General features: G+C 38.8%; 2 protein-coding genes across 6 annotated transcripts in view; one reads left to right on the forward strand and one right to left on the reverse strand.

Moving 5' to 3' along the window:
- Window positions 1–16,121, reverse strand: part of DTWD1 (DTW motif tRNA-uridine aminocarboxypropyltransferase 1) — an 83,543-nt gene that overhangs the window by 15,443 nt on the left and 51,979 nt on the right. For 3 of the 4 annotated variants that reach the window (XR_012691262.1, XM_075207968.1, XM_075207967.1), the window contains 3 exons: window positions 10,728–10,952; window positions 5,823–5,966; window positions 4,371–4,635 (listed from right to left, as the gene is read on the reverse strand). Coding sequence is in view for 3 of the 4 variants with exons in the window: in XM_075207968.1 (XP_075064069.1) it covers window positions 4,371–4,635; window positions 5,823–5,966; window positions 10,728–10,952 (634 nt within the window). In the remaining variant the exon portion in view is untranslated. Of the gene's footprint in view, window positions 1–4,370; window positions 4,636–5,822; window positions 5,967–10,727; window positions 10,953–12,144; window positions 12,357–16,121 lie in introns of those variants that run through there. The other variant, XM_075207969.1, reaches the window with a different exon arrangement.
- Window positions 12,585–16,121, forward strand: part of FAM227B (family with sequence similarity 227 member B) — a 408,110-nt gene continuing 404,573 nt past the window's right edge. Inside the window, exon 1 of one of the 2 annotated variants that reach the window (XM_075207965.1) lies at window positions 12,585–12,810. The gene's annotated coding sequence lies outside the window, so the exon portion shown is untranslated. The remainder of the gene's footprint in view (window positions 12,811–16,121) is intronic. The other variant, XM_075207966.1, reaches the window with a different exon arrangement.

Genomic DNA, 16,121 nt, shown 5'->3' on the forward strand with positions numbered 1-16,121 from the left:
GTTTACAGTAAACATTAATAACTACAAGGCTACTGGAAGCATAATACTTGCTGCATTTTCTTAATTCCAAGTAGATTTTAAATCCTGTATTTATGGTTTTATGCTAATCCTGGCATTTCTTATTAGTCATTTCTTTCTGAAAACAATTCTGTTCATCATAAACAAACAATTTTTCCTTTCACAGAAATGCATGATCTTGCGGTATGGAATTTTGACAAATTGGTTAAACAAATCTTATTAAAATAAATTATGAAAAATAGCAGACATACATTTTCCGAATCTTCAAATCAGTGTTAAATTACATAAAGCATTTCTATTACTGCTACTACTACTGAGTGTTGAGAGGGTTTTTATACTTGCGATAAATCCGTTTCTCTGATTCCATCTGGGGGACACTGCTACCCTGGGGTTATATGAGGGGACTCAGGTGTTGGCACTTAAATACTTCACTAAACTGTTAATGTAACTGTTGACAAAAGCCCCTCCCCTCTGCAACCCCTGTAGCTCCTCTGTGTAATGTAAAAGCCCCAAGGAAAGGAGTCATAAACAACCAACATGCAACGAGCAAAACAGCAGAAGACCGGAAGGCGAAGGAACGTGTTATCTCTTAGATGGAATAAGTGAAGCAAGTTTAATATAAGCATAAAAATCTTCTTTTGCCTTTCATCCAATCTTGGGGTGCTGCCACCATGGGGACGATCTAAATCATCCGCCTAAGGGAGGGAACGTTCTGTTAACCCAGCACGCAAAACCATGCAGACGCAGAAATATTAAAATGATAAAAATGGGTAAAAAGTGTGGACAGAGGACCAGGTGGATGCCCAGGAGAGCTGAAGCCCCAATAAGTGCAGCCCAAGAAGTCCCCACAGAGTGAGTGGAACTCAAAATGACTCGACCAAGCACAGGCTGAAGGAACTAACATAAATAAACCTGCCTGATGGTGGACATTATCCACCTTGCTATGGTCTGCTTTGTAGCTGGCCCTCTTGTGCACCTCCTACAAATCAAAATGGGAAAATGTCCACCGTACAGTGGACATTCTGTCCACGTAGATCATGGACAACAGCACTAAGGAACCCTGACCTGAAGATGCCTCCTGGAAGACCAGGATCTCTTTAATCAGGAGATTGTGAAATTCAAAAAACAACCTTGGACTGGAAAGAGGAAACCGTGAGCAACACAGCCCGGTCATCATGGAAAAAAACCGAAAAGGCAAATAGCAAGAAAGCACTTTCCAAATTAGGAAACTGAGCTCAAACGACTCCAACAACTCAAAGGGAGAAGTCAGAAGGATGGTTTGCACCTCCGGAATCCTCACCAGCTTCTGGAAATAGATTGAAAGGGCCGACACCTGCACCTTTAAGAAGATAAGCCCCCTGTAATGCTAGTTCCAAGATGTTTATCGGGGAGATGCTTCCTAAGCTATCCAGAGAGCCTGGAGGCGTTGAAGAATGACTGCTACCCACTCCAATAATACTGGAATCCATGGTGATTATGATCCAGGACCACTGAGCAAAGTACCTGCAAACCAAGTGATCCTTCTACAACCACCAAAGAAGAGAGACAAGTCTTTGGAGACAACTGGAGTGTCGGAGACGCGTGCTGAAGATGGGATCCAGAGCAGTTGTACAAGAGCCTCCACTCAAACGTCCGTGAATGGAACAGACCATACGGAAACAAGGTTGAAGGTTGAGACCATCCCCCCCTCCCCCATCAGCTTCATACAGAGGAGGATTGAAGGGAAACTCACGTTTGTCGTAAAAGTCTAGAAAATTCAAACCCTGACCCTGTAAGATTTCTCTAAGTCACCAATATATTGGGGGTCAAGAGTCCTCAAAAAGCTCTTTTTCCCCACTTCTTTAGAAGACTCATTTGAATCAAAGACAGCTAAGAGAGGATGAGCGGACCTAAGTCGCTTACAGGAAGCTTGCGGCCTAGGGGGTCTTATTTTTCTAGGCCCCCTTCCAAGGAAGTGAGCTGTGAAGGTTCCCTCTGAGAATGCCCCTGGGAACCAGGAGGAAATGGAGGGACAAGGGGACCCACTCCCCACATTCTCCAGAGGTGGCGAAATGAAAACCGCCTGTATCACAAATTTCCTTCCCAGCTGTTTTCATGCTGCCTCAATAAGATCAGTCAGCTCAGTGGAAGGAGAAAAGCAGACTACCCAATTCTTTTGTCACTTTAACAGACTGGGTTCAGACGATTTAGTTATAGAATAATGAAAGTAACAGTCAGATGTAATGGTACTTAGCCCTCAAGATGAAAGCCAAGGACAGTACAGTAAAGAGGAGAGGAGGCAGTCAGCAGTCACAGTTGTCTATGCAGTCTTCCCTTCAGGATCCTATCAGGATGGTCTCCCTAAGCTAGTAGATAGAGGTGAAAACTCCTGCATGGTGCTAAGGCAGACACCAACTGAAAAGGGGAAGGGGGGGCTGATGTAATGGGGCACAATACTCCCGCAACTACCGCTTCAGACATTATTTCCGCTACTGCACTCTTTAGTAACACTATGGACGTTTGCGATGGCTTCTGTGGTTAAGCCCGCTAATGGCCTCTCATACCTTGGCTCTGTGTCGGTGCAACAATGCAGACCAAGTCCCCCCTCCTCTGATGAGCTTGGTATGAACTGAGGAGATGGCAAAAGCCACTGTAATAAGTGGGAACCAGGTATCCTACAATGAAAATGTCGACGAGAGCTGTCCGAGGTCTGTTCGTAGCAATAAAACTCCCACAGCAGACCATATCTTGTCAATACATGTGCACACATAATAACCTTTAAAATTAAATAAAAAAGGTTAAATAAAAGAATAGGAAAAGCCAGGGGCGCAGGAACTAAAATTTTCACGGGGAGGGAGGGGGGCAAAGGCCAAGGACTACTGTAGGGCTTGGAGTCCCTTTTTCTTGCATCTTGGTTTTATGGCAGTTGTAACAGTGACTGTAGATATACAATAGACTCCCAATCCTATGTTATATTTTGACAGTGTTTCAGGGGTTGGTCAAAAACTTATTTATACATTATTAAATATTATTAATATTAACTTGCAATTAGTACAATAGCTGTTAAAAATATAGAAATTCAATTGTTCATCTTAAAAATTTACATTTTTCATAGTCCTTAGTCTTTATTCAGATTTTGTTGATAGTCTAATCTCATTTGATTGGGAGTATATTTAAATCTATAGGCACTGTCTCACTGGTTATGGTATGTGCTATAAATTTAAATTGCTATCTCATGTTGCCATTTTCAATCCCACTGGAAAAAAAACCCCAATATTGTTCAAAATTTTACAAGACTGAACCTTTATAGATAACGCCTTAAATCAGTTTAGGACCTATTAGAAAAACAACACTATTGTGCAAACTGGAATATTCTGGTAAGTTGACCTTGTACGAGTTTAATGAGCATATTTGTTTTTGTAAATACAACAAAATCAGTACTGCTATTTCCACGTATTAAAGAAATTGCCATATTATAGCCTTCATTACTGCAGCAGTTAGTTTCCAGATTAAATAACTTGAAGTACTGTGCAATGATACTCATAAGGGAACTACATATACATAGATATATAAAATATCTATTTCTAATTCTTCCTCTGAAGCTACAGAAACTGATAGCTACAGTGTAATCTACCCTCAGGCTTCTCTTTTTTTTAAAAAAAAATTGTACTTTCATCTAAAATGTAATGATACCTGAAAAAGTATGGAGCTGCAATGTACAGGTGGAGCTGTGATATTAATGTGATCAAAACGGATTGGATATTTAAACCAGCTGGCAAATGTGGTGGAAAAGAGGACTACTAGACTGCTATTAGTCTATAGTGCGCGAGGCTATCTTATGACGTGCTAACAAGCCACTGGTAGAGATCCAGCTCCTCAGCCCATCCGCTGAATAGCAACATATCAACCAAATATGGCCGCAGATGTAGTTGCTGAAATAGCATGGCCTCTGTGTAGCTGGCTTTAGAAGAACTGTACCCTACATCAGATGCCTCTTTACTTCCTTCACCAGTTTACACAATTATTTTAAATCCAAGAAGAGCAGTTACGGCTGGAACCCTTGGAAGTGACGCAACTCAAGTTAAATGAAAAGAAAAACCAACAACAGGTTCCTTTCACATTTACTAACAGATACTTTTTAATGAATGAAAACGAAATCGTTATGTCTGTCAATGCATCGTATGTCTGGGGTATATTTACTAAACTGTAGGTTTGAAAAAAGTGGAGATGTTGCCTATAGCAACCAGATTCTAGCTGTCATTTTGTATAATGTACTAAAGAAATGATAGCTAAAATGTGATTGGTTGCTATAGGCAACATCTCCACTTTTTCAAACTCACACATTAGTAAATATACCCCAAGGAGTTTGTTACCTTGAAGTCGTTCGTCGGATATGATTTTGTTGGTCTGATTCCATGTACTGTCAATGAACACAACTTTCTTCAAACAATCTATCTTTAGATTTACGCCCTCAGTCTTCATGTCTTTGTTTGCGCTGCCATTAGTCTCAGCTTCTAGTTTTTGACGTTTGGTAGTTGGTTCAGAAGACAAGTCTTTTTTGTGATTATTATAGTGAGTGAGGTATAGCAGGCTGTCTTTGAGAGGCACAGCGTTTGGTCCTGGAAAAACTAGTAGAATCTGAAAAGAAAAAGACGTTAAGAAGCTAAGCAATTTAAATGGTGGGTGAACTGAGAAAATCTCTCCACCAATATACTCATTTTCAAACTGCTGGTGTTCAGTATAGGTCTTTCCAAATACGTTTTCCCATGTCTCTTCTCTCAATTGCTTACCTGCCAGCAAAGCACCAATCTGCTCTGATACTTTTGAAACTGCACTCACAGATGTCTGTATAGCATGCTGTTCAAGATCATAGATTAATATGACGACTTATTTATCAAAAAGAAATACCTTGGCAGGAAGCTAGCTTTGATCACCCAGAGCTGTCCTGGCTATGTTACCTTTACTACAGTTAAAGCTTTTGGTTTAAAAAGATCCTAGTGTTTACTACACTTAGTAGGGCAATACCACTGTATAGCTAGAGGGGGTTAGCCCCTTCAGAACTGAGAGACAATTGCATCTTTTTTTCTGGAAGAACTTTAAAACTAGGAAAACACCACACGTTAACATTCTGCTCACAGTAACCTTTACAGAATCAGTGGACCTCATTCCTTTACAATGTGGTCCACTAGCTCTACCAAGTATAACAATCCCAAATATATGCACTTTACACCAGGTATAAAGTAACAGGCCTACTAATTTATTTTTAACTAGGGGAGACTTCAAGTTATGCTAACACAAATATAAGAAGTAATTGAGCGGTCTCCATTAGGTCTAGCATTGGTCCAGGTCTTCCCTGCACTTTGTGCTCTGCTGTCTTGTTGGGGACTTTGATGATGTCATCACAATGATGTCACAAACATGTATTCATATGCAAGTAGTGCTTTGCTTTTTAGCACACAACATTGAATTGGAAAGCTGTGCTGTGATCAAGGTGCCAAAAAGGCTGCCAATAACAGCGGGGAACTGAGGTTACAGCGCTCTATGAAGAATGCTGTTACTATTTTGTAAACTATACATAGCATGCAGTGGAGAACTGGAAAAACTTGTAATTGATCTATACATTTAAGCAACCTTATTTATTCTTGTTATCTAATATACTGATTTTCTATATAACAATTTAGCAAATGTAACAAGTGGAGGATAAACAATTTGTTCCTGTTACAGCCAGGACAGTGTAGTATAAACATGCAAACTTTTTCTAACATGACCAATACAAAAATCAAGAGACATAATTTTGAAAGTGTGTAATCATGCCCTTGACTTACTTCATGCCTGTGATTGTCATAATCTGGAATACAAGGGTAAGTATAGACAGTAACATCCTCATCTGCTAGAAGTTTAGCATGTGCAGCAGTGCTTTTTCCATCGGTTTCATTAGGGTGTTTAATAATGTCAATTTTCAGAGGAAGCTAAAAAATAAGCAAATGAAGTACATTATAACCAATTATATTACGTTTCTTAGGACATCGAAGTAGATGCACATGGGCACTAGCTATGCACCTACAGTATGGTCATTCTGAGCTGCAGTCACTGCTATTTAAAAGGTTATCAAAATATAGGTAATGATCTCTATAGTGAATGTCATGTATGTACTGACATTTCCTTGAACACCTGACAGACCATGAGCACAACAAGCAGCAGTTATAGCGCATCAAGTATTCAGGGAAGTGTCAGTGGGTAAGGACATATCGTTCACTATAGAGATCAATTATCTATATTTTGACAGGATTTCAATCTGCAGTAACCATAACCCAGGATGAGCGTACCATGTGCTCATAGCAAGTGCCTTGTGTACATCCTCATAGCGGACTTCATATTCAGAAACCTAAACTAGGATGCAGCAATTATAGAGCATGCAACTAAACTTTACATAACAGAAAATAGCTGCCTGAAACTAGCTCTGTATCTGTAATCACCATTTGCCTGGAGTCAGGAACTAGCGCTGTACCTGTAATTATCAACTGCCTGAAGCCTGGAACTAGGTCAGTGCTTGTAATCAGAAACGGTCTAGAGCTAGGAACTAGCATGGTGCCTGTATCTACGATCATGTGTGGCTACTAACAACTACAATTGTTATTCAGCTAAATTATGTATTAAGTGCACGGCACACTTCTTACACTGTAAGCTTGTTTTGGCAGGTCCACTTTGTTTTGCGGTATTGTAAGTAATTTGTTTGTATTGTTATCCCGACATGTACAGTGCTGTCAGTGCATTATAAATAAAAGCTAATCGTAAAAATAAAGCAAGTGTGCACATCACTCAAACTGCCTAGTAACCCCCTCCTTTATCACCTCTATGCCATTATATTACTTATAGGGCAGGATATTATTCCAGTAGCTCGATGAAGGAAAACCAGTGGCAGCCGGTTTATAATAAAAAGAAGGTTTTAACAACTTCAAAGAAGATACATAATAAAAGGGTAACATCTGTTGTCATACTTAATTTAAAGGTTTGGTAATATGATTTGTATCTAGCTTCTGACTGCAAGTTAATATTCATTGTTTATCTTGTAGCACCTTCCCAGTATCATTGTTTTCCTTTCCATTAGCAGTGGTAGTCATCATCATCATCATCATCTATTTATATAGCGCCACTAATTTTGCAGCGCTGTACAGAGAATGCACTCACATCAGTCCCTGCCCTATTGGAGCGAGAGAGACTAGGGTCAATTTTGATAGCAGCCAATTAACCTACTAGTATGTTTATTTTAGAGTGTGGGAGGAAACCGGTGCACCCGGGAGGAAACCCACGCAAACATACAAACTCCACACAGATATGGGTGGGAATCAAACTCATGAACCCAGTGCTGTGAGGCAGAAGTGCTAACTACTAAGCCACCGCACTACACAACAATTGTGGAAAAAGCTGCACCTTTGTTATAGTACAACTAGTGTTTCCCTAATCAAAAATATTCTGTGATATGGGCAAAAATCTAAATAAGAAGCTCCTTAAATGCTGAATTTTTGGTCAGTATATTTGATTACATGTATTGCCCCAAATGAGTCTTACAAAACAGTGATGAAGAAAAAAACAGTAGTGTATGTCAGTGAACTTGAGCAGCAGTTACTGCCGAGGCCTGCCTACATTTCAGCTGAGGCCCACTTGCCTTAATTACATTGACATATTGTGCAAAAGCTAAAAAGGGAAAGGTGAGGGGAGTATAGATGAAAGGCATAAGAGATACACATGGAGATACAAAGAAAGATATAAGTAGCTTAGATATGTGTGTGACATATTGTCCCATGTTTTCTATTAAATGTGTTCTTATAAATAGGCATCTGGATGCAATGTATCAAATTGGGCAGCGGCACAATTCACGTTACTATTGCAGACTAGTGGATTTACCATCCAGAAAAAGATACTATGGGATTATGAATGCAAATACACACACACACATATATATATATATATATATTATACAAGTTAACCCGTGCATGATACTCATGCATTCTAGTCAAATCAAGCTACTTAAGGTGTTAAAAAGGTTCTTGTCATGCATTTGGGCCATAGCCCAGGCCTCAACCACCAACCACTCCCCACTGTCACTTCTCCTTCAAGAAATATATATATATTTTTTTTAAATCTTTATAAACACTTTTAACAATTAAATTAAAAAATTAAAAACATCTTAGTATACCAAATTTCAGCCCTTTCTGAATTTTTTTTCCCACACACACTAAGAATTTAGTAGGTCAGTGTATAACTCCGCCCAGCAGGTGGCGCTGCAGCTTGATTTTATATTTTCCACACACAGACAGACTAACACACGCCACTAGACATTTATATTATATTATATATATATATATATATATATATATATTTATTTATTTAATCCCATCCAACGTTTCAGTATGGTACTTTCCTCAGGGACATCATGCGAGTCTGACAAACATACTCAATACATATAGTGCACAGCTTAATTAACATACCTTACACCTGCTGCAATATGAAATGAGCTTACCGTTTTCTCTGCCATCCCAGCATGCATTGCAAGGGAATAACACTCCCACTTGATCAAAACTGCCAATAATTAAACAATGCAGAGCAACATCATCATAAAGTGCATGGCTAACAAGCATCACCATGGCAACCCAAATTGTAAACATGCAAAAAAAATAAAAAAAATATTCTAATGCAAAAGTATTCAATCAGCATCTATTTATCCACTGATCGCTGGATAAGTGCCATAACCATTTAAAACTACACTAAATGAAAACATTTAAAAAGAAAAGGAAAATTCATATGTATGCTGATATACAAATGGCAAAGCCACACATACTTTTATGTTTCAACAAGAGAGGAAATTTTGAGCCTGAAATTTCGTCACAGATATTTTTTCTATGCCAGGAATATAGATGAACTTTTCATATGACCGGCAGCAACAACACATTTGAAGACCTCTTTAAAGCTATCAATATTTCTGACTCCACCATCAAATTTACCTATGAATATGACTTGCAGGAAATTCACTATTTAGATATGACAATAAAAAAAACAAGGACATAAGTTAGCCACCACTATATACCATAAATCTACAGATAGAAATTGTTGGCTAATAGTCACCATCCTATAGCCCTTAAACAAGGTTTACCCTATTCACAGATGTTGCGAGTTCATCGCATCACAAGTTCAATGGAGGATACTCTAATATAGATGGATCTTTAATTAATAGTTAATACATGTATTAACAGTAAGAGTTGTCTTCACTAAATATAGCTTATATTAGTGGATCCCAAACTTTTTCAGTTCAAGGCAACTCTTAGGGTATCCATATTTTTTTTCCAAGGTACCCCTAAGCAAAAATAATTACCAAGTTGTCCCCCACCTTGCTTACAAATGGCCCTGGGCGAGGGACCCCTGTGAGATCACCGAGGCATCCCAGGGAGCCTAGGCACACAGTTTGGGAACCACTGGCTTATATATACATGCAGTTATTGGCAAGTCACAATGATATACAAATGGCAAAGCCATACATTATACAATATATCAACATATATGCATTTCCTTTTCTTTTTTAATGTCTTCATGAGGTATAGTTTTATATGGTTATAGCACTTTAGATGGTTATCCAGCGATCAGTGGGTAAATAGATGCTGGTTAAATACTTTGGCATTAGAATATTTGTGTTTTTTTGCATGTTTACAATTCAGGTTGCCATGGTGACGCTTGTTAGCCATGCCCTTTATGATGATGTTGCTCTACATTGTTTATTCATTGGCAGGATTGATCTAGTGGGAGTGTTATTCTCTTGCATTGCATGCTGGGATGGCAGAGCAAACAGCTCATTTCACATTGCAGCAGGTATAAGGTATGTTAATTATACTGTGCACTGTATTTATTGAGTATGTTTGTCAGACTCGCATGATGAGCAAACAGCTAATTTCACATTACAGTACACATATATATATATATATATTATATATTATATTAGTGGGTAGTAGGGTGGCATCATGGTTAGTATAGCTGGGTCAGATCTAGTGTCACGGGTTTGATTCCGGACTGGGCCTTATCTGCGTGGAGTTTGTATGTTCTACCATTGTTTGTATGGGTTTTGTCTGGGTGTTCCGGTTTTCTCCCACACACCAAAAGCATACGGATAGGTTAACAGGCTTTTGACAAAATGGAAACCTAGTTTGTGTTTTTGTGGTAGGAAATTTAGACTGTAAGCTCCAATGGGGCAGGGACTGTGGATGACCACACATTCACTGTACAGCGCTGCGTACTATGGTTGACGCTAATATATAGAATTGAAAAACAGAGTAAGATGGTCTTTATTAGAAATGGAACTGTCTGTTATATGCGTTTGTTGCTAAAAAGATTGTTTTCTTATTCTAGGTTTGTAGACTGCTTTTTCTTCGTACATTTTGTGATAAAGAACTTTGAGGACCTTTGCGTTGAAGTGTTCTTCATAATGAGCAGGAAAAAATGTAAAAATATCCTAACAAAATGTGGTATACACTGACGAGTAGAAAGGAATATGCAAATTAAACTGAATGGGATTATGTTCTGTTATAATTTAAGATACATAATGCACAGAGACAAATAAAGAAAATCCCTGACATATGACAATTTACACAGGCCCTAGAATAATGTAATTGCAATACAAAACAGTAGGATAAAAACAGTGCAGACATTTCATGGAATCAGTAGAGATGCAATGGATTACTGACCTTAACAGATGGAATATCACCCGTGGGCACACTCTCTACGGGTACATAGCAAGTGTAACAATAGAACATTCTGGAGCTGTTACACTTTGGACATTTTGACCTTCCTTTATTTTGGGCAGTCTCAAGCACTTCTTGAGAGGAGACTTGTATATTATCCAACAGGTCATTTCCTGATGATCCAGAACTACTTTTTCCTTGTTTGTTATTCGACATAATGCCTTTGGTCTGAAATATAAAAATACATATAGGCGTATGTGCGTAAGTAACTGAAAGGCGTAAACTACAGTGGACCCAAGTGTTGTTCACCACTGTACAATAGATGCAATGTTGCAAAATTTGATCTCAGATGACAAGATGTTTAAATAATATTTTGAGGAATTCCTGGTTTTATTGGGAACCATGGAAACTTTTAGCAGTGATAAAGACATGGTTTCCCTTAAGTTCCCTATTTAATTCCGATGCATATATTGTACTATGGGAATAAATGTGTGTACATAAACAATAAAAATTGCAAAAAAAAAAAAACCCTTACAATATTTGTCACTTACTTGACACAAAAATATGGGTCAAACAAGCAGTGGATTTGGGAGAAAAACAGAAACGTTTAAGTTAATGCAAAATGAACCAAACATGATAGTAGGCCGTACTCATTGGTGACATTACTACTTGTGCATTACATGCACTTTTATATTCCACCTTGATGAATGTAATGTTCAAGCACAAATGATGTACAGATGGACCATGAATCTGCAACCCTTAGAACCATGTGAAATTGCACACACACATATATAATATATATATATATATATATATATATATATAGACACACACACACACACACACACACTGCCTCCCAAGAATATGAACACACTCTCACCGCTGACATTTGTGTGCTACTGTAGTTATCTTACTTTTCCCTTTTAGATTGTGACTTGTGAGCATTATGACCTCATTCCTATTACAGCAAACCTAAATATTATAATAGGCTTGTAAATTGTTATAACCACCTGCATATTTTGTTCACATTTGTGAGAAAACTTGTAGCACATAACACTTTATTTTATTGACAAATGGGACTACTTCTGTCCCCCACCAAACCATGAATTCTTTGAACAATGTTCATCTGCATAATCTGTTTTCAAAGGAGTCCACAAAAGAATACATTTGCAGTATTTTCTCAATAATTTTCTTATTACAAACATGACAAGTCTCAAGATATCTGTACCCTTCACAGAAGAGCCCTGCGATTCCTAGAGCATCTTGTAGATTTAAACTGCATGATCAGGTCACCAACAATATTGTTATAGTAAACAAACACTAATGCAACTGATGGCGATGGGTCTTAGTAAGAGCTTCACAGGATATACTATACTACTAGTCTAGCAGCAGAACCACAACATATTTCTGCAGCAGTTACCTGAACACTTAAAGAGTTAAATGAAAAGCGCTTCTTCTGCAAGTCCGCTGTATAAGGCTGTCATGTTCTCCCAGCTGTGTAACCCACTGTCTATAGAGGAGCACTCGCACATGTACATATAATACAGCCGGCACTATGTGCAGGACGATGGGGAGCCCCGGCTGCAGGACAAGCAGCGTGTCACACAGGAAGAGGCCGACACGGCCGGGGTGGAGTCTAGTGTACACTGATATAACAGCCATACTCACTGGTTGTTAATCCGGCTAGGCCTTTATAACAATACAGGAACCCTGCCTTGAATAGTAATAGTACTTGTTTGAAGAAAAAAGCCCACGCATGTGTCTTACTGCAAGGCTGTTGATAAACACATAATAATAAGGGCTTGTTTTCGGCATCAATGAATAAATATTTTATCCCATCCCATCCAAAACTTGGTAGGGTTCACGTTTATTATTTCATGGCTAAATACGGTTTCTGCAGCACAATCTTTTTTTCCTATTAAACTGTCAGCAGGTATTTTATGTGTATGTCTCCACAGAACACAGCGTCCAGGCCTGTTCGTCACGTGTGCTGGGGGACAGAATTGAATGAGACACCCATGAAGGGAGCTGTTGCCATTGCCAACTGTAAACACAGCAGACAGGCTCTGGCTTACCTAAAGAATTGGTGAGTTATCACGTTATTATTTAATGACAGAAAAATATATTTTGTTATATTCTACTTTGCTTTCTGAGCATATGGACAACACGCCTTTTGGTCTGTTAAGTGGGGGAAAACAAGGCAGGTTCGTCACAAGTATAAAGTCCCAAAGAAACATAAACGACACTGTGCAAGGTAGACGTCATATTGTGAATCAGCATACAGATATAAATGCACGTTATTTGCTGTGCCTAGTATGGGCACATAACAATGTAGTTCATGTGAGAAATGTTATGCCAGTATGTTATCAATTATTCTATATGTGTATTTTCCTTTGAAGATTTTTTTATACAAAAATATATTTCAAATATATATGAAGACAACTTGGTATTCTACAGTGAAATATAGCATGCCCCATATTCCACAGTCCCTCACAGCCCTGTGTTATTCCTGTGCACATATATAAATATGTAAACTAGAGGTCAAGTTTAGCAATGCGTTTATCAGTAAATAAACTCCCTTAATCAGTATTTAGATTATTTACTAATAACAAATTAATAACATTTACACTTCAAATTATACATAAAAATAGGGCTGCAATAATACTTCTTTGTCATATTTAAGATAGATGATGACAAATTTTAGCCCTGGAGACAAGACTCGACTCATCAGCCTATTTTAAAGGGAAAAAATGCAGGTGGCCCAGTGAGCCAGCCCAAGGTAGCCCATTATGGGACTGGTCCAGGGTGCAGATGCTCCCCAGACCAGCCAACCCAGAGTGGAGATTGGGACAGTTGTGAGGGGGTAGTATAGGTTCTAAAGAGATGGGTTTTCAGAAAGCATTTAAAGATTTGAAGGGTAGGGAAGAGCCTGATCAGATGTGTTAGGGAACTCCATAAATGGGTAGCGACTTTGGAAATATCTTGTAAAATGAAGTGAGAGGTATTTATCAAAGATGAGGAGATGCACAGGTCAGAGTTAGACATGTGTGTGAGGGAGAGTATTTTGAGGTGAGAGTTGCGCATCCAGAGGGGGACCTCTGGCTACACACTACATACATGTGCCTGGTGGCCATGAGGCAGGCTGAAAATCCTACCCAGCTGCTCCATTGAGTTTTAAACGCAGCGGCCGGGCAGTGTCCTCTGCCTGCCACTCAGCTTCCAGTTGCAGCCTATCTACTAATCAGAATGAAGGAGAGGACAGGGCTCTGCTTAATTTGCCCCCACCCCTTTAAAAAATTGAAGATCTGCTTCTGGGTGAGATTGGAGATGTGTGAAAGGGTGGTATTTTTGTAGGTTAGGGTGGGTAAATTGAATTGGATTTTGGAGTATACGGGGAGCCAGTGTAGGGATTTGCAGAGTTGTTTGGTGGATGTGAAGTGATGAGAGAGGATGATCAGTTTTGCCATGGCATTTAAGATGGATTGAAGCAAGGAAAAGTGGGTGAGGGGAATGCCAGGAGGTTGAAGTAGTTTAAAGTGAAGATAAGAGATTTGACAAGAAGTTTGGTTGGATCTTGGATAAGAAAGGGCATATTCCAGTAATATTTCAATGCTGGAGGCGACAGAACTGGGAGAGAAACTCAATGTGAGCATAAAGCAGAGGGCAGAGTCAAGAGTGACACCAAGGAAACAGATTTGCAGGACTGAGGATATAGAGATGTATCTTAAGAAGTTTGCATGTACTCTGTTGTAATAAATGCTATGTTACCAAATGTATTAGCAAAGCTCTTAATAGCCTTTCCATGTTTTATTACATGCTAAATTTGTATTTTAAAGGGCAGCTCCATACAGAAACAAATTTTTTAATGCTAAACCTCACTCCCCAAATAGCAGAACACACAGATTTCATTTATGGGATCTTGCATCTCAGTAAATACTTAACCTTGAGGTCACAAGTAATAGTTGCTTCTCCAGGTATTATAGTATAGAGTAGTGGTTCCCAAACGTTTTCAGTTTGCGGCACCCTTAGGGTCTCCATCATTTTTTCTAGTCACCCCTCCAAAATAATTACTGAGCAGACCTGTTTTATAAGTAGTTGGGTCAAAATAAAGTAATAAGTATTTAATTTAGGTCAGGATAAAAATACTAATTAAGTTGTTTACAAAAATAATACATAAATCCAAGGCTAAAGAATATTTTTATATATTTCTGTCAAAGTACAGCTATCATTAAACAAAATAAAACAACAATATGTATAAAAATCATCACACTGTGCCCCTTCATCATTACACTGTCCCCCTTCATGCTCACACGGTGCCCCTTCACCATTACACTGCGTCCTCCTTCTTTCTTTGGCCCCTCCATTGCTGTTTTATATATCTATTTCCCCTTTGTTCCTTTACTTATCTTACTTGGCCTTCTTTCCTTTTTTTCTTCTGTCTTCTTTCCACTGGCTCCTCTCTGCGCCGCTCCTCATTGAATATGTCGGACGTGATGATGTCACGTCTGACATTCAGTGAGAAGGAAACAGGAAGGAATGAGGAGCGTAGCTGATGCTGGGTACCGGGCGACGCCGGATTAGTATATTTTTTGCCCTGGCCGTGGCACCGCGTCATCCCAGGAAGCTGCGGCATACACTTTGGGAACCGCTGGTATAGAGATTGAATACAAACCACAATGTAATAGCTTGTGAAAGCGCTAGTTTGTGTTTACACTTCTCAAGTGGCCTCCTGTATTTATCCTGTGGATTTTGTCTGTGTCAGTCTATCTTATGTGTATAATTCTGTTAGCTTTAATAAAAAAAAAGCTTGTGCTTAGCTGTAAATGTTGTTCCTCCGAAATAGTTTTTTAAAGTTGTTTTACAGTTGCATGGAATCATATGTCTGCACACATATATATCAACTAAAAATAATAAATAAACAAGAGTTTATTTCCTACTACATTTTTATTTCATAACACAGTCCCCCATTCCCTTCCCTCCTTTCTCTGCAATCATGTGATCACTGTGGAGTTTCTTGACTGACCTGCTGTGACTCAGTGATCAGGTTACACTCTCCTCTGGAATGAGCTTGATGGCTTAAACCAAATGCTTACAGCTGAAATACACTATCTTGCATGGCATCTAACTCCACCACAAAGTTATTTTTCAAAGTGAAGATTGAGTTAAAAAATGACATCCTGTAGAAACTTATCAGGTTCATGTTACAAAGGAATAAAACTTGCTCTTTACAAAATGTGAGAATGCAGCTTTAAATAGTTGAATAGTTTAGCAATTTAACTAAAAACATAGTACATGCTCAATCTAATGGCTTGAGCAATCCAGATATTGTGCAACAACATTCCATGAACGTTGTAAACACAAACTTGTCCACCCAATTACATGGCTGACCGTTCCTCT

Source organism: Mixophyes fleayi, chromosome 4 (assembly GCF_038048845.1).
Source record: "Mixophyes fleayi isolate aMixFle1 chromosome 4, aMixFle1.hap1, whole genome shotgun sequence".
NCBI classification, from domain to species: domain Eukaryota; kingdom Metazoa; phylum Chordata; class Amphibia; order Anura; family Limnodynastidae; genus Mixophyes; species Mixophyes fleayi.